This window comes from Chiloscyllium punctatum, chromosome 5 (assembly GCF_047496795.1).
Source record: "Chiloscyllium punctatum isolate Juve2018m chromosome 5, sChiPun1.3, whole genome shotgun sequence".
In the NCBI taxonomy this organism is placed as follows: Eukaryota; Metazoa; Chordata; class Chondrichthyes; order Orectolobiformes; family Hemiscylliidae; genus Chiloscyllium; species Chiloscyllium punctatum.
Genome location: NC_092743.1, coordinates 60,326,265 through 60,342,751, shown reverse-complemented (window position 1 = coordinate 60,342,751; position 16,487 = coordinate 60,326,265). Strand labels below are relative to the sequence as shown.

General features: G+C 41.3%; 1 protein-coding gene across 4 annotated transcripts in view; it reads right to left on the bottom strand.

Annotated features, from left to right (window-relative positions):
- The window catches only part of trappc9 (trafficking protein particle complex subunit 9), a 619,414-nt gene that overhangs the window by 334,418 nt on the left and 268,509 nt on the right, over positions 1-16,487 (bottom strand). For all 4 annotated transcript variants that reach the window (XM_072570417.1, XM_072570415.1, XM_072570419.1 and 1 more), the window contains one exon: positions 12,778-12,927. In XM_072570417.1, coding sequence (XP_072426518.1) covers positions 12,778-12,927 — 150 coding nt within the window. The remainder of the gene's footprint in view (positions 1-12,777; positions 12,928-16,487) is intronic.

Sequence of the window (16,487 nt, the reverse complement as noted above, 5' to 3'; positions counted from 1 at the left end):
CCTTGTAAACAATGGATAACAGTTAAATTCAAAAGCTGGGACGGCCCTTAACATCAAAGCAGCAATTCTCCAGATATGGCATTGAGGAACCTGAGTGGAACTGAAGTCAATAAGAATAAAGGGGGAAAGAAGCTAATGGTTGGAATGACACCGGGCTCAAAGGATGATGATCGTGGTTAGTGGGGAGCAAACATTTCAGCTCCAAGAAATCGTTGCAGGTGATCTTCAGGGTAGTGCCCAAGGCCAAAACATCTATTTCACTAAAGACCTTCTGTCTGCCATAAGATCAGAAGTCAGAATGTTGGCTCAAGATTAAAAAATTAAATTTTCTGAAAAATTCTGCATAAAAGAACTAGGAGCAAGTATAGGCATTTCAGCCCCTTGAGCCTGCTCCACTATTTAATATGATCATGGCTGATCTCATTTCAGCCTCAACTTCACTTTCCTGCATGCTCTCCATCTTGTTTCCACGCATTACTAATTAAAAATATTCATCCCCTCCTCAAATTTATTGTGTCCAGCATCCACTGCATGTTGGGCATGGTTAATTCCACAGATACACAATCCTTTGAGAGACCGAATTCCTCTTCACCTATTTTATAGCCACCACTGTTTAGCCTAAAACTATGATCTCTTACATTAGATTTCCTGCCAAGGAGATTTCCTGATATTGACACGGTCAATCCACTTTAGCATCTTATATATCTCAATTAGATGCCCCGTCATACTTCTAAACTTCTAAAATATAGGTCAAAACTGGCCAGCATCTCCACATAAGATAAATCTTTCAAGTCCGGAATTAATCTATTCAACTTTCTCTGAACCGCTTCAAATGAAATCCTTCCTTAAGAAAGGAGACCAAACTACACACTGTTCGCCAGATGCATTCTCACCAATGCCTAATATAAAGTTGCAACAAGGGAGTAGAGTCTAGCGGAATACCACAGGGACCAGTGCTCAATCTCTTATTTTTGTGGATTATACAAACCATGTAGATGACAATGTGGAGGGAATGACAAGTAAGTTTGAAGATGACATGAAGATTATCTTACTGATAGACAGTGAGCAAGGTGGTCTTCAGTTATAGGGGATAGAAACAATTGGTCAGATTGGTAGATCATGACAGATGGAATTTAACATGTGAATGTTGATGTGATGCAGTCTAGAAGAAATAACAAGACAAGGGACTACTGAATGTATAATAGGGCATTAGGAAGCCCAGTGGAAAAGAGGGACCTTGGGTTGCTTGTCCAAAAATCTCTAAACGTAGCAGAGCATATTAGAGTAAAACTATAGAAGACACTTGTCTTTTTAGTCATGGTATAGGTTATAAGAGCAGGTGGTGACACTGGAGATGTATAAGAATTTGGTTTGGCCACAGCTAAAGTAGTGCATGCAAATCTGGTTACTGCGCTCTATAGGAAGGATGTGACGCTGCTGCAGGTGATGTAGAGGAGATTCATTAGGAGGTAGCTGAGAACAGTAGCAATTTGGCTATGAAGGGAGGCTGGATAAGCTCAGGTGTTTTCTTTGTAGCAAATGATTGAAGAGGAGGCCTGACCGAGCTGTTTGAACAGCATGGACAGAGTGAATAGAAAGCAACTGTTTTGCTTAGTTGAAGGATCAATACCAAAGGGGCATAATTTCAGGGTGACAGGCAGGAAGTTCATGGGGGGAACTTGAGGGAAAAAAAAGTGTTTTCACCCAGAAGGTGGAGGTATGTTGAATGCAGTGGAGGGTAGTTCAGGCAGGAAACCGCACAATCTTAAAGTACTTGGATGAGCATTTGAAGTGTCCTAACATTCAACGCTATGTGCCAAGTGCTAGAAATCATTACTAATGCAGATTTAATGTATTTTTCACAGCACAGACATGATGTACCCAAGCACCTCTTCTGTACTGTATGATTCAGGCTTGAATCAGTTAAGTGGCAGTTAACATAGATGCCACACAAGTGCCTGGCATGACCATTGCTCCAAGTGAGGTTTTGTAAGAGGGTTGGGTTTTTTCTTCTAATTAGGGATAAAAAGGATTTGTGGAGACAAGAGTGTGATCTTTCACAAATGCTTCCCAATGATAAGCCTCTGTGACCTGACTACCATGGAGACAGAAAGTTCAGTTCTACTGAAACTCAAGTGCCAGCTTTCATACCTGAACACACTGAAGAGCAGCTGGACTTGGTTTGACAGACTGACAGGCTCTCAAACAGTTTAATTCAAAGAAATGCCCACATACAAAAAGATATCAGACAAGAAGAGATTGATGAGGATAGATGAAGAGGAGAAAGAGAAAAAGACAGTTGTCTTATAAGACGTGTCCTATGTATCCTGCCCCACTAGCTACCTGACAAAAGAGCAGCGCTCCGTAAGCTTGTACTTTCAAATAAACCTGCTGGACTCTAGGTGCAGGAGCTTGGACGAGGGTCTTTCGAGAGCGGTGGATCACTGATTTGAGTCTTTACATCTGACATCAGAGAGCAGAGTTTCTGGGAAAGGAGTAACTTTTTATTTCCGTCCAGCTATACAAGTGAGTGCTTTCTAAACCAAAGACCCTACCTTTGTAGGCCCTCCCACCAATCACCTCCTCTAACCTTAAACACCAGGGACATATCAAGTAAGCTTCTCTTTTTTTTTCCCCATTCTGACAAGGGGACTAGCAGGAATGACAGTGCAGGGAGAGAAATGTTCCTCCTGCATGATGTTTGAGGTGAGGGACGCCATTAGTGTCCCATCCAAGTACATCTGCAGGAAGTGCACCCAACTCTCGCTTCTCCAAGACCGTGTTACAGAACTGGAGCAGGAGCTGGTTGAACTTTGGATCATTCAGGAGGCAGACGCTGTGATAGATAAGAGTTACAGAGAAGCAGTTACTCCTAGGCACAAAGGAAGCTGGGTAACTGTTAGAAGGGGGAGGGGGGGGGTGGAGTCAGTGCAGGGGTCCCTGTGGTCATTCCCCTGCAAAACAAGTATACCGTTTTGGATACTGTTGGGGGGAGATAACTTACCAAGGGTATGCAATGGGGTGCAGGTCTCTGGCACAGAACCTGTCCCTGTTGCACAGAAGGGAAGGAGAGAAAGGAGTAGAGTGTTAGTCTTTGGGGACTCAAGAGTTAGAGGGTCAGATACAAGGTTTGTTGGGAACAAACAAGACTCATGGTTTGTGTTGCCTTCCAGGTGTTAGGGTCAGTGATGTCTCAGATTGTCTTTGGGGTCCTGAAGAGTCCACGTAGGTACAACGACATAGAAAGAGGGATAGGGATGTAAGGCAGGATTTCAGGCAGCTTGGGTGTAAGCTGAGAGCTAAAACAGAGTTATTATCTCTGGTTTGTTACCCATGCCATGTGATAGCAAGGCACGGAATAGGGAGAGATATCAGCTGAACACGTGGCTGCAAGGATGGTGCAAGAGGGAGGGTTTCAGGTATATGGATAATTGGGGCTCATTCTGGGGAAGGTGGGACCTCTACAAACAGGATGGTCTTCGCTTGAACCAGAAGGGTACTAATATCCTGAGCGGGAAACTTGCTGGGACTATTCTGGTGGGCTTAAACTAGCTCAGCAGGGAGATGGGGACCTGAGGTGTAGTTCCAGTGCACAGGAGGCGGAGAGTAGGGAGGGCATGGACAGGATTTCATGGTCACAGGAATGTGCTGGCAGACTGCAAGTTGGTTTGAAGTGTATCTACTTCAATGCCAGAAGTATCCAAAATAAGGTAGGTGGAGCTTGTAGCATGGATAGATACCTGGGACTTCAATGTTGTGGCCATTTCAGAGACATGGATAGAGCAGGGTCAGGAATGGATGTTGCAAGTTCCAGGGTTTACATCTTTCATTAAGAACAGGGAAAGCAGTAAAAGAGGGAAGGTGTGGCCTTGTTAGTCAAGGACAGAATAACGGTGGCTGAAAGTAGTTTTGACGAGAACTCGTCTACGAGGTAGAATGGGCTGAGGTTAGAAACAGGAGAGGAGAGGTCACACTGCTGGGAGTTTTTTTTATATGCCTCCACAGAGTTCCAGGGATGTGGAGGAGAGGATTGGCAAAACAATTCTGGTTAGGAGTGAAAGGAACAGCGTGGTCATTATAGGGGACTTTAACTTCCCCAACATTGACTGGAAATGCTATATAAAACTCTAGTACGTCGGATGGATCACTTTTTGTCCAATGTGTGCAGGAGGCTTGCCTGACACAGTATGTCGAAGGGCCGACAAGAAGGGAGACCACACTGGATCTGGTGTTTGGTAATGCACCAAGACAGGCGTTTGATTTAGTGGTAAATGCGCACTGTGGAGAGAGAGTGACCATAATTCAATTACGTTTAGTTTAGCAGTGGAAAGGGATAGGTACATGCCACAGTGAAGAGTTATCGATGGGGCAAGGTCAATTATAATGCAATTAGACAAGACTTAGGAGACATAGAATGGGGTAGCAAAAATGCAGGGGATGTAGGCAATTGAAATGTGGAACTGGTTTATGGAACAGGTATTGCATGTCCTTGATATGTATGTCCACGTCAGGCCAGCAGGTAGGCAGTGATAAGGTAAGGGAAGTTGCCACCCTGGGCTGGATGAGATTTATGAGAGGATTCTCTGGGAAGCTAGGGAGGAGATGGTGGAGCCTTTGGCCTTGATCTTTGAGTCATCATTGTCTACAGGTTTGGTACCAGAGGACTGGAGGATTGCAAATGGTGTGCCCTTGTTCAAGAAGGGCAGTAGAGATGACCCAAGTAATTACAGACCGGGGAGCCTTACGTCCGTTGTAGGAAAAGTTTTGGAAAGGATTATAAGAGATAGGATTTATAATCATCAAGCAAGCAACAATTTGATTGGAGATAGTCAACATGATTTTGTCAAGGTCATGTCTCACAAACCTCTGAGTTTTTTGAGAAGGTGACCAAGCATATGAATGTGCGTAGGACAGTTGATGGACTTTAGTAAAGCCTTTGATAAGGTTCCACATGATAGGCTTTTGGAGAAAATGCATGGGATTGAGGGTGATTTTTTGCAGTTTAGATTAAAAACTGGCTTTCTGTAAGAAGGCAGCGAGTGGGGGTTGATGGAAAATGTTCAGCCTGGAGTCCGGATATAATGGTGTGCCACAAGGATCTGTTTTGGGACCACTGCTGTTTGCCATTTTTATAAATGACTTGGACGCAGGCATAGGTGAATGGGTTGCAGATGACACTAAAGTCAGTGGGGTAGTGGACAGAGTGTTACAGGACGACTTGGATAAACTGCAGAATTGGGCTGAGATGTGGCAAATGGAGTTGAATGCAGATAAATGTGAGGTGATTCAATTTGGGAAGAACAACAGGAAGGCAGAATACTGGGTCAATGGAAAGATTCTCTGTAGTGTGGATGTGCAGAGGCATCTTGGTGTCCATGTACATAGATCCATGAAAGTTGCCACCCTGTGCTGTTAAGGAGGGACGTGGTGTGCTAGGTTTTACTGATAGGGGAATTCAGTTCCGGAGCCGTGATGTCATGCCGCAACTATACAAAATGTTCGTGCGGCCGCACTTGGAATATGTGTACAGTTCTGGTCACCCCCATTACAAGAAGGATGTGGAAACATTGGAAAAGGTGCAGAGGAGATTTACCAGGATGTTGCCTGGTCTGGAAGCAAGGTCTTATGAGGAAAAGCTGAGAGACTTGGGTCTGTTCTCAATGGAAAGAAGGAGGCAAAGAGGGGATTCGATAGAGACATACAAGATGATCAGAGGATTAGATAAGGTAGACAGTGAAAGTCTTTTTCTTCAGATGATGTCGTCAGCTTGTATGAGGGGGCAAAGGTACAAATTGAGGGCTGATAGATTTAAGACAGATGTCAGAGGCAGGTTCTTTGCTCAGGGTGGTAAAGGTGTGGAATGCCCTGCCTGCCAATGTAGTTAACTCAGCCACATTTGGGAGATTTAAACAATGCTTGGATAAGCGCATGGATGATGATGGCACAGTGTAGGGGGATAGGCTTCACAGGTCGGCACAACATTGAAGGGCGAAGGGCCTGTTCTGCGCTGTATTGTTCTATGTTCTATGACTCTAACCTGGAGTCATATGATTTTCAAGTTATTGAATTTTAGAATGTCTTAAATCTGTGTCCAGCATGGCCAAAAAAAGGCATTATCAGCATGGGTTTTACTCCTGGGATTCCATCTGGGGTTCTTTGAAGACCAACATTAATCACTTTCAATATGAACACTGCACATTACTACTCAGAAATGGGGAGCAGAAAGCTCCTATGGAAGGTCATGCGATCATGTTCAAAATTATATGCACAGTCGCAATAAAAACAATACAGGTAGAGGTAGACGGTTTGAAATTACTGGACAGCAGAAAAGATTATTATACAACTAATCACATCAAATATTAGAAGAGTATAACCTTTACTCTCAGAACTATTCGATTAAAATTTCAATTCTACACTGTGAAAGACACAATGTATTTGTGGCCTGACCTTTTGGACAAGTAGTTAACAAATTATTAAAGAAATATTAAATTTTATATTATGCATAAGGAATATACAAGATCCTTCATAAATATTTTAAGTTTAATAACTTGTGCAAAACAAAATGGGCTGAACTATCATCACATTTCTTGTAATTAAATGACAATATTGTTCTTGCTGAGCCAGTAAAATCAACTCCAGTTCTAGAAATTAAATCATGTAGCTGAGGTAATAGGGCAGACAAGCTGTAATTTCTATCAAAGATGTCAATATCATTTGTGCTGCATGCAATTTGCCTTTAAAGTTATTTATGCTTACTATGTTAAAAGCTATAAATAGAATCATAGTTGTCGTTACAATAAATAGGATGGCTATACTAATAGGTTTTTGTAATACTTGTCAAAATGCAGCAGCATTTATCCACAATGTGTTCTTTCATTTCATATCTCAATGAGCAGAATTCACACGTTTAATCTTCTGAAACAAATTAACAACATTTTGACTAACTGCTACATTTGAAATACAATGTGCTAAGAAACCTAGCTGTTATGGCTTCTAAAGCACATAAAACTAATCAAATATGGTTACTACACTTCATTGATTCTAACTGAGAAAGAAAAAAATGAATGGAATGTTGATGTATGAATTTTGGATGAAGTGATCTGGCATCTCTGAAAGTCTATGTGGAGTTTGGACATTCTCCCTATACCTGCATGGATTTCCTTCGAAGGGTCCTGTTTCTTGCCACATACCAAAATTGTGGGCGTTAGGTGGACTTGCCATGCTACTCCATAGTATCCAGGGATCTATAGGTGAGTTGGAGTAGCCATGGGAAATGTGGGTTAGAGGGATATGGTAGGAGTGGTGGGTCTGGATGGAATGCTCTCTGGAGGGTGTCTGTGGGCTTTATGGGCTGAATGGCCCTGCTTCCCACACTGTAAGGATTCAATGAAGCAATGACTCTATAATGCATTTCTAGATCAACAGCAGTGATGTCACACTTACTGTTGCAAATGACATAACTGAATTAATTACAAGGGTTTAACATTCAACTTGTATAACATTTATGTAATATCATTAATTCAGTAGAACATAAAGAAATTTCAGGGGAGGAACTTGGTAAATAGCAGAAAGTAAAACAAAGGTATTGGGCCCACATTTTCTGGTAATGGCATGGTCAAGACATACAGCAGTGACTGCAACTTTAACTGTGGCTGGATGATTTGTGCTGTAGCTTTAGGAATTTTCTGTGTCAGCTGCAGTATGCAGCCTTTGGAAAAATGGTCTTAAGCAAGGTGCAGAATCAATGAGGCTCAAACCCCTTTTTGAGACGAAAGCTCCTTTATACCCAGCAGACTTGAAGGGTTTTTTTTTACTTCTTAAACTTTCAATAAAATCTTGTCCAACTCCATTTTTACTCCCTTATAAAATCAGCATTTTGCAATTTAGTTGTAATGTATTCCCACTAACAAAGTTCCACATCTTTGACTTTGACCCCACTACAAGCTCTGTACCATTGTTACAAATTCCATTTCACACATTTGTCCTATTTGCTCCTAAGCTGCAATTTCAATACTGCTTCATTCAGAGATGCCTTGCTTCTACCTCCACCAATGTCTGCCTTTTTTGCTTTTCTTAGTTTATTGCCACTCAAACTGCCATGTAGATCTCCCTAGTTCTAGATTTGACTATACTCGTGCTCTGCTCAAACATCTGTAATTTCCAGCTTAATCAAACCTCTCCTGCCTGTACCCTCTCTCACACAGTGTCTTTTCTAGAGTTAAAGCAACCAAACGCTTGCCCTTATCACAGTGATTGATTCATTTGCCTATTCCTTCACTCCACGATTGGCAGCTGTTCATTTACTGTTTGTGGTTTGGCTCTGGAATTCTTTTCCTGAACAAAGCCTCATGGTATTCTATCCTTAAAATACTCTTCTTTGTGTCAAGCTCTTGGTCTTGTTTGTAATGGTCCTGATCTTTCATTCAAAGTAGCACTGAACGTTGAGACATTTGCTGTTGAGCATCAATAGGGATGGGGGACTTGGGGAAGACATGACAACCTCACAAATAATGACCACAAAGTGGTATAAATGTTAAATAATTAATTAGCCTTTTTTTAATATAAAAAGCTAGAGAGACCCACCAGGTAACATCATATTGGAACACAGTTGCAGACTAACGAATCATAAGAACACAACCAACAGGATGAGGAAAAGCACATATGCCCCATCGAGTCTGCATGACCAGGGGTGATTTTGGACTTAAATTCCACTTTACTGCCTGCTCCCCATATCCCTGAAAAACAAAAACCCAGTTATCCCAGCTTCACATCAACTTACACACAGCTTGTGCACAACTAGAGCAGAGATGCCAAAGATTCAAAACCTTATGAGGAAAGTAGCTTTTCTTCAAATTAGAATTAGGTTTATTGTCATGCCAACTCAACTACAGGGATACACAACTACAGTGAAAAGCGTACAAAGTCGCCATTTCCGGCACCATTTTAGGTGCAAAGATACTTAGGGGCAAAGTCTTAGGTATAAATTAGGAAAGTGAATTAATAAAGGTTAATGATCAGCATTGCAGTCTTAAAATCCGAAAGTTACACTGGTCTTCTCTGAGGAGGCAGACATTCCGTGCTGGTCTTACGCAAGGCTGAGAGTCCATCAAATCCTCACTGCACCTCCACAAGACTGAGAATCCATTGAGTTCGTCTGAGGTAAGTAGGAGACAGAAAAGAAGAAGAAAAAAAAAGATACAAAAAGAGGAAAAAGAAAAGAAACAGATGGTCCACACAGCAGCAGTAAAAACTAGAGGGAACGTATCCTGAAGGTAGCAGGACAGGCAAATAAAACAGCCAAAATGGCATTCAGGATATGTTTCTTTATTGGTTGAGGAATAGAGTAGGGAGGTTAAAATCCAAAAATTATAAAACACTAGTTAGACAATAGCAGACAGCAGTTGGACAGGAGACTTCATTTTTAGGAAGGATGCAATTCTGCTGGGGAGGGTAAGGGAAAACTTACCATTTTTTTTTCAGGAAGAAAATTTTAGTAATAAGGAATGGTTGGCTAGGTTGGGATTCGTTCTTTGGAACAGAGATATTAAGGTGAGATTTACTTAAGGTTTATAAAATCACAGAACCTGGAAAGAGTAGATATGAAGGTTGTTTTCTGTTTGCAGACAAATCAAGAACCAGAAGGCATAAACATAAAGTATTCAGAAGGATTAGAGGTAACTTGAGCAGAAGGTCTTATTTTCGCAGAGGGGAGTGTGAATCTGGAATTGACTGGCAAAAAGGAAGATTGAAATACATCACAAATTTTAGAAATATTTGAATATGCATTTGAAGTGATATGATCCAAAATAGCTATGAACGAAGAGCTGTAAAATAGGATTTATTTTTCCATAAATTGTAGGTGTGCCTTCCTACCCAATCACTTGAGTAGCTCTTTACTGGCCAACACAGACCTGATAGTCCAAATGGCCTACTTCTGTGACATAACTTTTCTCTGGGCGGGATCATCTTCTCTTATCAAGGATGAAGATGGCAAACTAAGTATGCCACATCTCCACTCAGAGGGAGAGCAGCTGGCTGTGCACATTATAGAGGTTACTATTCAATTTGAAATTCAGAGACAGGAGCCCCAGCAAATCCCATCGTAGAGACAAGCGAGAAGGCACCCTCTTATTCGATAGGGTGAAAGTTCAGCAATTATACTTGAACACCATTCCTCGACATCAAGCAGCATCTGCCTGATTGATACAAACCCTGAATGTACTAGTACTTCCTCAGTAGCATATCATAAGAGATCCTGCAAGGTCCTCATTCTGGAGAGAATTTGCATGCAATTGGGATGTCACAGACTTGCCTGATGCATTGCTCCATTGCCCTTGGTATACCCTTGACCAAGAATCATTCACTATAACCCATCAGCATCAGCAAGCCTTAGAACGCTGGACTACCCTGTTATCCTCAAATTGACAGGTGTACTCCTGAAACCTCCATCTATCATCCTAGATCTGCCCTGTTATTCTCAACTCTTAAGACAGACAGGTGGCTGGTAGAACACAGCAAGCCAGGCAGCATCAGGAGGCAGAGAAGTCGTTGTTTCGGATGTAACCCTTCTTCATTACTTTGCTCAAAAAATTCAGAGTTAAGCAACATGTAGCAGAATGGTACCAAGCTGGCAACAATACAGAAAAATAATGAATAGCTCAAAATAATTACTCAGACTGGCAAATGTTGCAAAGTGGTGCCTCACAAGGTTTGGTTAGTGACCAATGCTGTTCATTACTAAAGGTACTGGGATAAATGAAAGAGTCAAAATATCCCCCGGCTTAATGAGCTCAGAGAGATATTTGAGGCCTGATCAAGATAATTAATTACAATGGTAAATCCTCAGAAACTAAGGGATAACAAGCCACTGTCACAAAGCTACCTGCGAACCTTAGCCAGTGTAGTTGTTTTTCGGACGGGGAATGAAAAGCTGTGTGTCGAACCTCGAACACAGTTAAAAGGTAACAGCTCATCGCAGGGATTTAAAAAGAAAAAAAAACTGGAAATAAAGCTAAAATTTAAGAAGTTTAAGTAATTCAAACATAGATTTTTTTTAAAAATCGAAATGCAGTGGTAGATTTAAGAACATACATAGATGAGTTTACATCCAACAGCAGAATGAAAGTAAGTCAAACAGCCTGCTCGAGAACACAGGAGTTTGAAGCTGTTCCTGTTGTTTAGAGGATAGTAGGAAACAAAAGTGGGAGCAAAGAAGAATGTCATACTGGAAATTAAGTTGGCAGAGTGGTAGATGTGATCGATATGGACTTCAGTAAGGCATTCTACAAGGTTGCCCATGCGAGACTGGTTAGCAAGGTTAGATCTCATGGAATACAGGGTGAACTAGCCATTTGCATACAGAACTGGCTCAAAGGAAGACGACAGAGGGTGATGGTGGAGGGCTGTTTTTCAGACTGGAGCCCTGTGACCAGTGGAGTGTCACAAGGATCAGTGCTGGGTCCTCTACTTTTTGTCATTTACATAAATGATTTAGATGCGAGCATAAGAGGTACAGTTACTAAGTTTGCAGATGACACCAAAATTGGAGGTATAGTGCACAGCGAAGAGGGTTACCTCAGATTACAATAGGATCTTGATCAGATGGGCCAATGGGCCGAGAAGTGGCAGATGGAGTTTAATTCAGATAAATGCAAGGTGCTGCATTTTGGGAAAGCAAACCTTAGCAGGACTTATACACTTAATGGTAAGGTCCTCGGAAACGTTGCTGAACAAAGAGACCTTGGAGTGCAGGTTCATAGCTCCTTGAAAGTGGAGTCGCAGGTAAATAGGATAGTGAAGAAGGCGTTTGTATGGTTTCCTTTATTGGTCAGAGTATTGAGTACAGGAGTTGGGACGTCATGTTGCAGCTGCACAGGACATTGGTTAGGCCACTTTTGGAATATTGCGTGCAGTTCTGGTCTCCTTCCTATCGGAAAGATGTTGTGAAACTTGAAAGGGTTCAGAAAAGATTTACAAGGATGTTGCCAGAGTTGGAGGATTTGAGCTATAGGGAGAGGCTGAACAGGCTGGGGCTGTTTTCCCTGGAGCGTCGGAGACTGAGGGGTGGCCTTCTAGAGGTTTACAAAATTATGACGGGCATGGATACGGTAAATAGGCAAAGTCTTTTCCCTGCAGTCGGGGAGTCCAGAACTAGAGGGCATAGGTTTAGGGTGAGAGGAGAAAGATATAAAAGATACCTAAGGGGCAACTTTTTCATACAGAGGGTGGTACATGTATGGAATGAGCTGCCAGAGGAAGTGGGAGGCTGGTACAATTGCAACATTTAAAAGGCATTTGGATGGGTATATGAATAGGAAGGGTTTGGAGGGATATGGGCCGGGTGCTAGCAGGTGGGACTAGATTGCTTTGGGATATCTGGTCAGCATGGACAGATTGGACCGATGGGTCTGTTTCCATGCTGTACATCTCTATGACTCTATGACTGTATGGCAGGGAACAGCTAATGCATCTCAGATTGCGGATCCAAGAAAAAAATAAGAGAGCATGTTTGACCAATCACAACAAAGTTTGGAGTAGTCTTTAAGGGGAAAACAACAATTTATTTTTCCAAAATAGATGAATGGTTACTTACTAACTCAATATTTTTAATAGATATGCTGAAGGCTTGAAAGCAACAGCCATCCACAGACAGCTACTTTTCTTTTGGACAAAGATCCTGACACCACTTCATAGTGCTCACACTTAACATTTCTAACACAGCTCAGTACACATAATGCACAATTTTGTTGCACAGGGAAATTACTGAGAAAGGATATGATCTTCCAGCAGATGTTTAATTTGTTGTTGATCTCAACAGCCTGAGCATGACGTCTTTCCTCTTCAATTTGCTTTAGGTTTTCGGTACACAGCACTTTGCTAGATGCTGGAAGTGCTTCAAAGTTGAACTTGTCAACTTGTATGGCCATCCTGCAAAGTATAACAGATCAAACTCAGTTAGAATACAGTTGTATTGACATTTGATAGATTTGACTGCATGAAAGTCTACAGACTTAAATCCAGAAACCTTGCAGATACTTTTCACAACCTGTTTAGTTAGACCATTGGATGGGTGCTGACGGCTCTAAAAGTCAGCATACATCTGACTTCTGTAATCATGATCATAAGTTTACCTATTTATGTTAATTCAGGAAAAAAAGTCAATAATTATACAATTTTTACAAATATCATTGTTCCCAAAGGGTAGACAGTAAAAGCCTGTCTTGAATACAAGCAATGCATGTGAGCTAAGGTCTGTCAAAACAAATGTCTCACAAGCTTGACTTATCTGTGCTGCATAATAAAGTCTCAAATGCCAAGGTTTGTACTGTAGCAAGTTAAAAGCAGGATTGACTAAACATTAATTAGTACATAACAGTACTCAAATACAGAACAGACAACCTTTACTAATGCTCTAATATGACTGGTAACACTATGCGATAGTGAGGACCACAGATGCTAGAGAAGTTAGAGTCAATAAAATGTGGTGCTGGAAAAGCACAGCAGATCAGGCATCAGCTGATAAGCAAGACAGTCAACAGGGTTATGCTTGAAATATCGACTCTCTTGCTCCTCAGGTGCTGCCTGACCTCCTGTGCTTTTTCCAGTGCCACACTATATTGATACTGGTATCCTAAGCCACACTACATCTTGCTCTGCAATGGACTACAGCTTTTCAGGATACAGGCAATTGTATCCTGATAATGTTCCATTTTGTCATGTCAGAATATCAAGAGACAATTGAAGGTGTTTCCCTCAGTTTTCAAAGAATTCATGAAACAACTACCAGCTGTAAAGCCACTTAAGCATTTTCTCATCTCAGCAGTACCAGAGCAAATCGTCCAGAATCTTCAGAGACTCACAGAATATAATTCTGGTGTGTACAAAAAAAACGTGCAATATGGCAAAGATTAGTGATAATCCAGAGGATTGGAAACATTTCAAAACCAACAAAGAGATGACCAAAGAAAATTTAAAGAAGAAAATAAGGCTTCAGGTAAACTTGCAAGTATTATCAAAATAAATAGCAGGAACTTATCTCAATATGTAAAAATGATGACAGAAGCCAAAGTGAACATACACTGGGGTCAGAATTATTTACAAGACATATTAATGGATGAAAGAAGTGAATGTACCATTACCAAGGCAGCAGATGACACACAGGTGGTGTTAAGGCAAGTAGTGAGCATAACAGAGCATACAAATGGATATAGATAAATTAAGCAAGTTGGCAAAAACACGGCAGATGGAAATAATGTGGGAACATGTGACAATATGAACTTTGTCAAAAAGAATAGTGGGGCTGAATATTATTTAACTGGAGAAAAATTGCAGAAAGCAAAGAAATTTGAGAGTCCTTGTGTGTCAATCACAAAAAGCCAGCATACAAGCTCAGCAGGTAATAGGGAAGGCAATTGGAATGTTGGCCTTTATTTCAAAGGGAATAAAGCATAAAAATAGGGACGTCTTGGTATAACTGTACAATGCACTGATTAGACCATATCTGGAATATTGTGAACAATTTAGGGGTCTCCATATCTAAGGAGAGATATATTGGTATTGGAGGCAGCCCAGACAAGGTTCATTGAGTTGGTCCCAGGTTTGGAGGCATTTTCTTCTGGAGGAATGGTTAAGTAGGTTTGGCCTGTACTCACTGCAGTTTATAACAGTAAGAGGAGTCCTTCTCAAAACATAAAAGATTCTTAGGGGTTGTTAGAGGTTGTTACTCTTTGTGGGCAAGTGTAGGACCACAGGCATCATCTCACCTTGTTAGGACAGAGGTAAAAACAATGACTGCAGATGCTGGAAACCAGATTCTGGATTAGTGGTGCTGGAAGAGCACAGCAGTTCAGGCAGCATCCAAGTAGCTTCGAAGAGATGAGGTAGGACTACTTCTCTCAGAGTAATCCATGAATGGACTTTTATTTAACCAGAGAGGAGTTTAAAGGCTGGATTATTAAGTATATTTAAAGATGAGATAGGCAGATTTTAATCAGTAAAGGAATCAAAGATTATGGGAAAAGGCAGGAAAATGTAGGAGAGAATTATCAGATCAGCTATTGAATGGCAAAGCAGACTTAGAGGATATCTTATCATCTATGGACTGTAAAATGTCTCCAGAGCCTATGATTGAAATGTGTCAGTAACTATAGGAATGTGAAAAATTGTATGAGAACAGAGAGTATAAAGGCAAAGACACTCAGCTAGAAAAATTCAACCAAATCAGTTGCTGGCATTGATTCTTAAAACAAAACGTAGTAATCTGTGTGCAAGTAGTGAGATATGAGATATGATTTTATCCCTAGGTAAAGTAATACAAGCACAGTCGTCACAGAATGATAATCCTCCAGGCAGGAGCATAATGAAATTTTGTTAGGGTATTGGTGAGGTGAAGAAGTGCTGATGTAGAACAACAGATTGTTGTTCTGCCATTGACATACAATTCTATCTGCTCAAGATCTTTGCCAAAACTACAGAATGTGCAAAATTTAATAGAATGAAAATACAACAAACACACAGACCAAATGCACATCTACTTGAGTCAGTAGTAGAATTAGAGCATTGCTTGGTCAACAGTTTATTTTTGTATTTGAACCAACACAGTATGTTGGCAGTACATGTCCTCAGTGAGTAAAGTTAAAATCTCCATGGATAAGAGAAATGTTTAAATAACTGTACATTACAGGATGGGAAGTTGTAAAGCAAGGTAAATACTTTGAGCTAAAATCAAGTACAAGGTGGCCACCATAAGGCATGGTTATGGCAGGGGAAACAAGGCCATTTAAATCAATGCCATCGGCCTGATGAAATTGCAAAAAGAACGAAAGTGGCAAAAGGGCAGTGTCAAAGTCTAAGCAACTCTGGTCTAAGAGAAGAAAAATGGAAATTTTCATTAAGGTTGCAGAAAAGGCAGGACGTCATTCATTAACACTGCTTTAAATGGAGGAAGCATTTATTTCAACTGCGAGGAGCAGATGACATCCAGAAAAATAAAATCAGGAAAGAAACAAGAATCCTTACTGCAGCCACAGGCAACAGAGCTCGAGAAAAATCTGAAGGAACAAAATTTCTCTCTTGAAGCCACAAAACGGGGGATCCAAGATGGCGGCGACCCAGCAAGTCTGAGTCTACAGTGCTCCTCCCAAGACTTGGGCAAAGTGGGTCACCCACCCCCAACACACTCACCAAATCATTTAAAATAACTTTTTAATTTAATTCATTGCTCAGTGTTGAATTTAAACAATTTAATCTTCAGCAAAAATGACGAAAGGAAGGGAGCCCGCAGCTCAAGGCAAGCGGGAAACCCTCCCCCACCCTCTCCAGCTGCAGCAGAGGCGTCCGCAGCCGCCCTGGGGGACTTACCTACGGTGGCAAGCCTTGTGGAAATGATCTCTAAACTTGATGCAAAGATCGATGCTTTCATTGAAGAATCCCGAAATCGATGGGACTCACTCTCGGCCGCACTGCGAAAGCACGACCGAGACATTAAA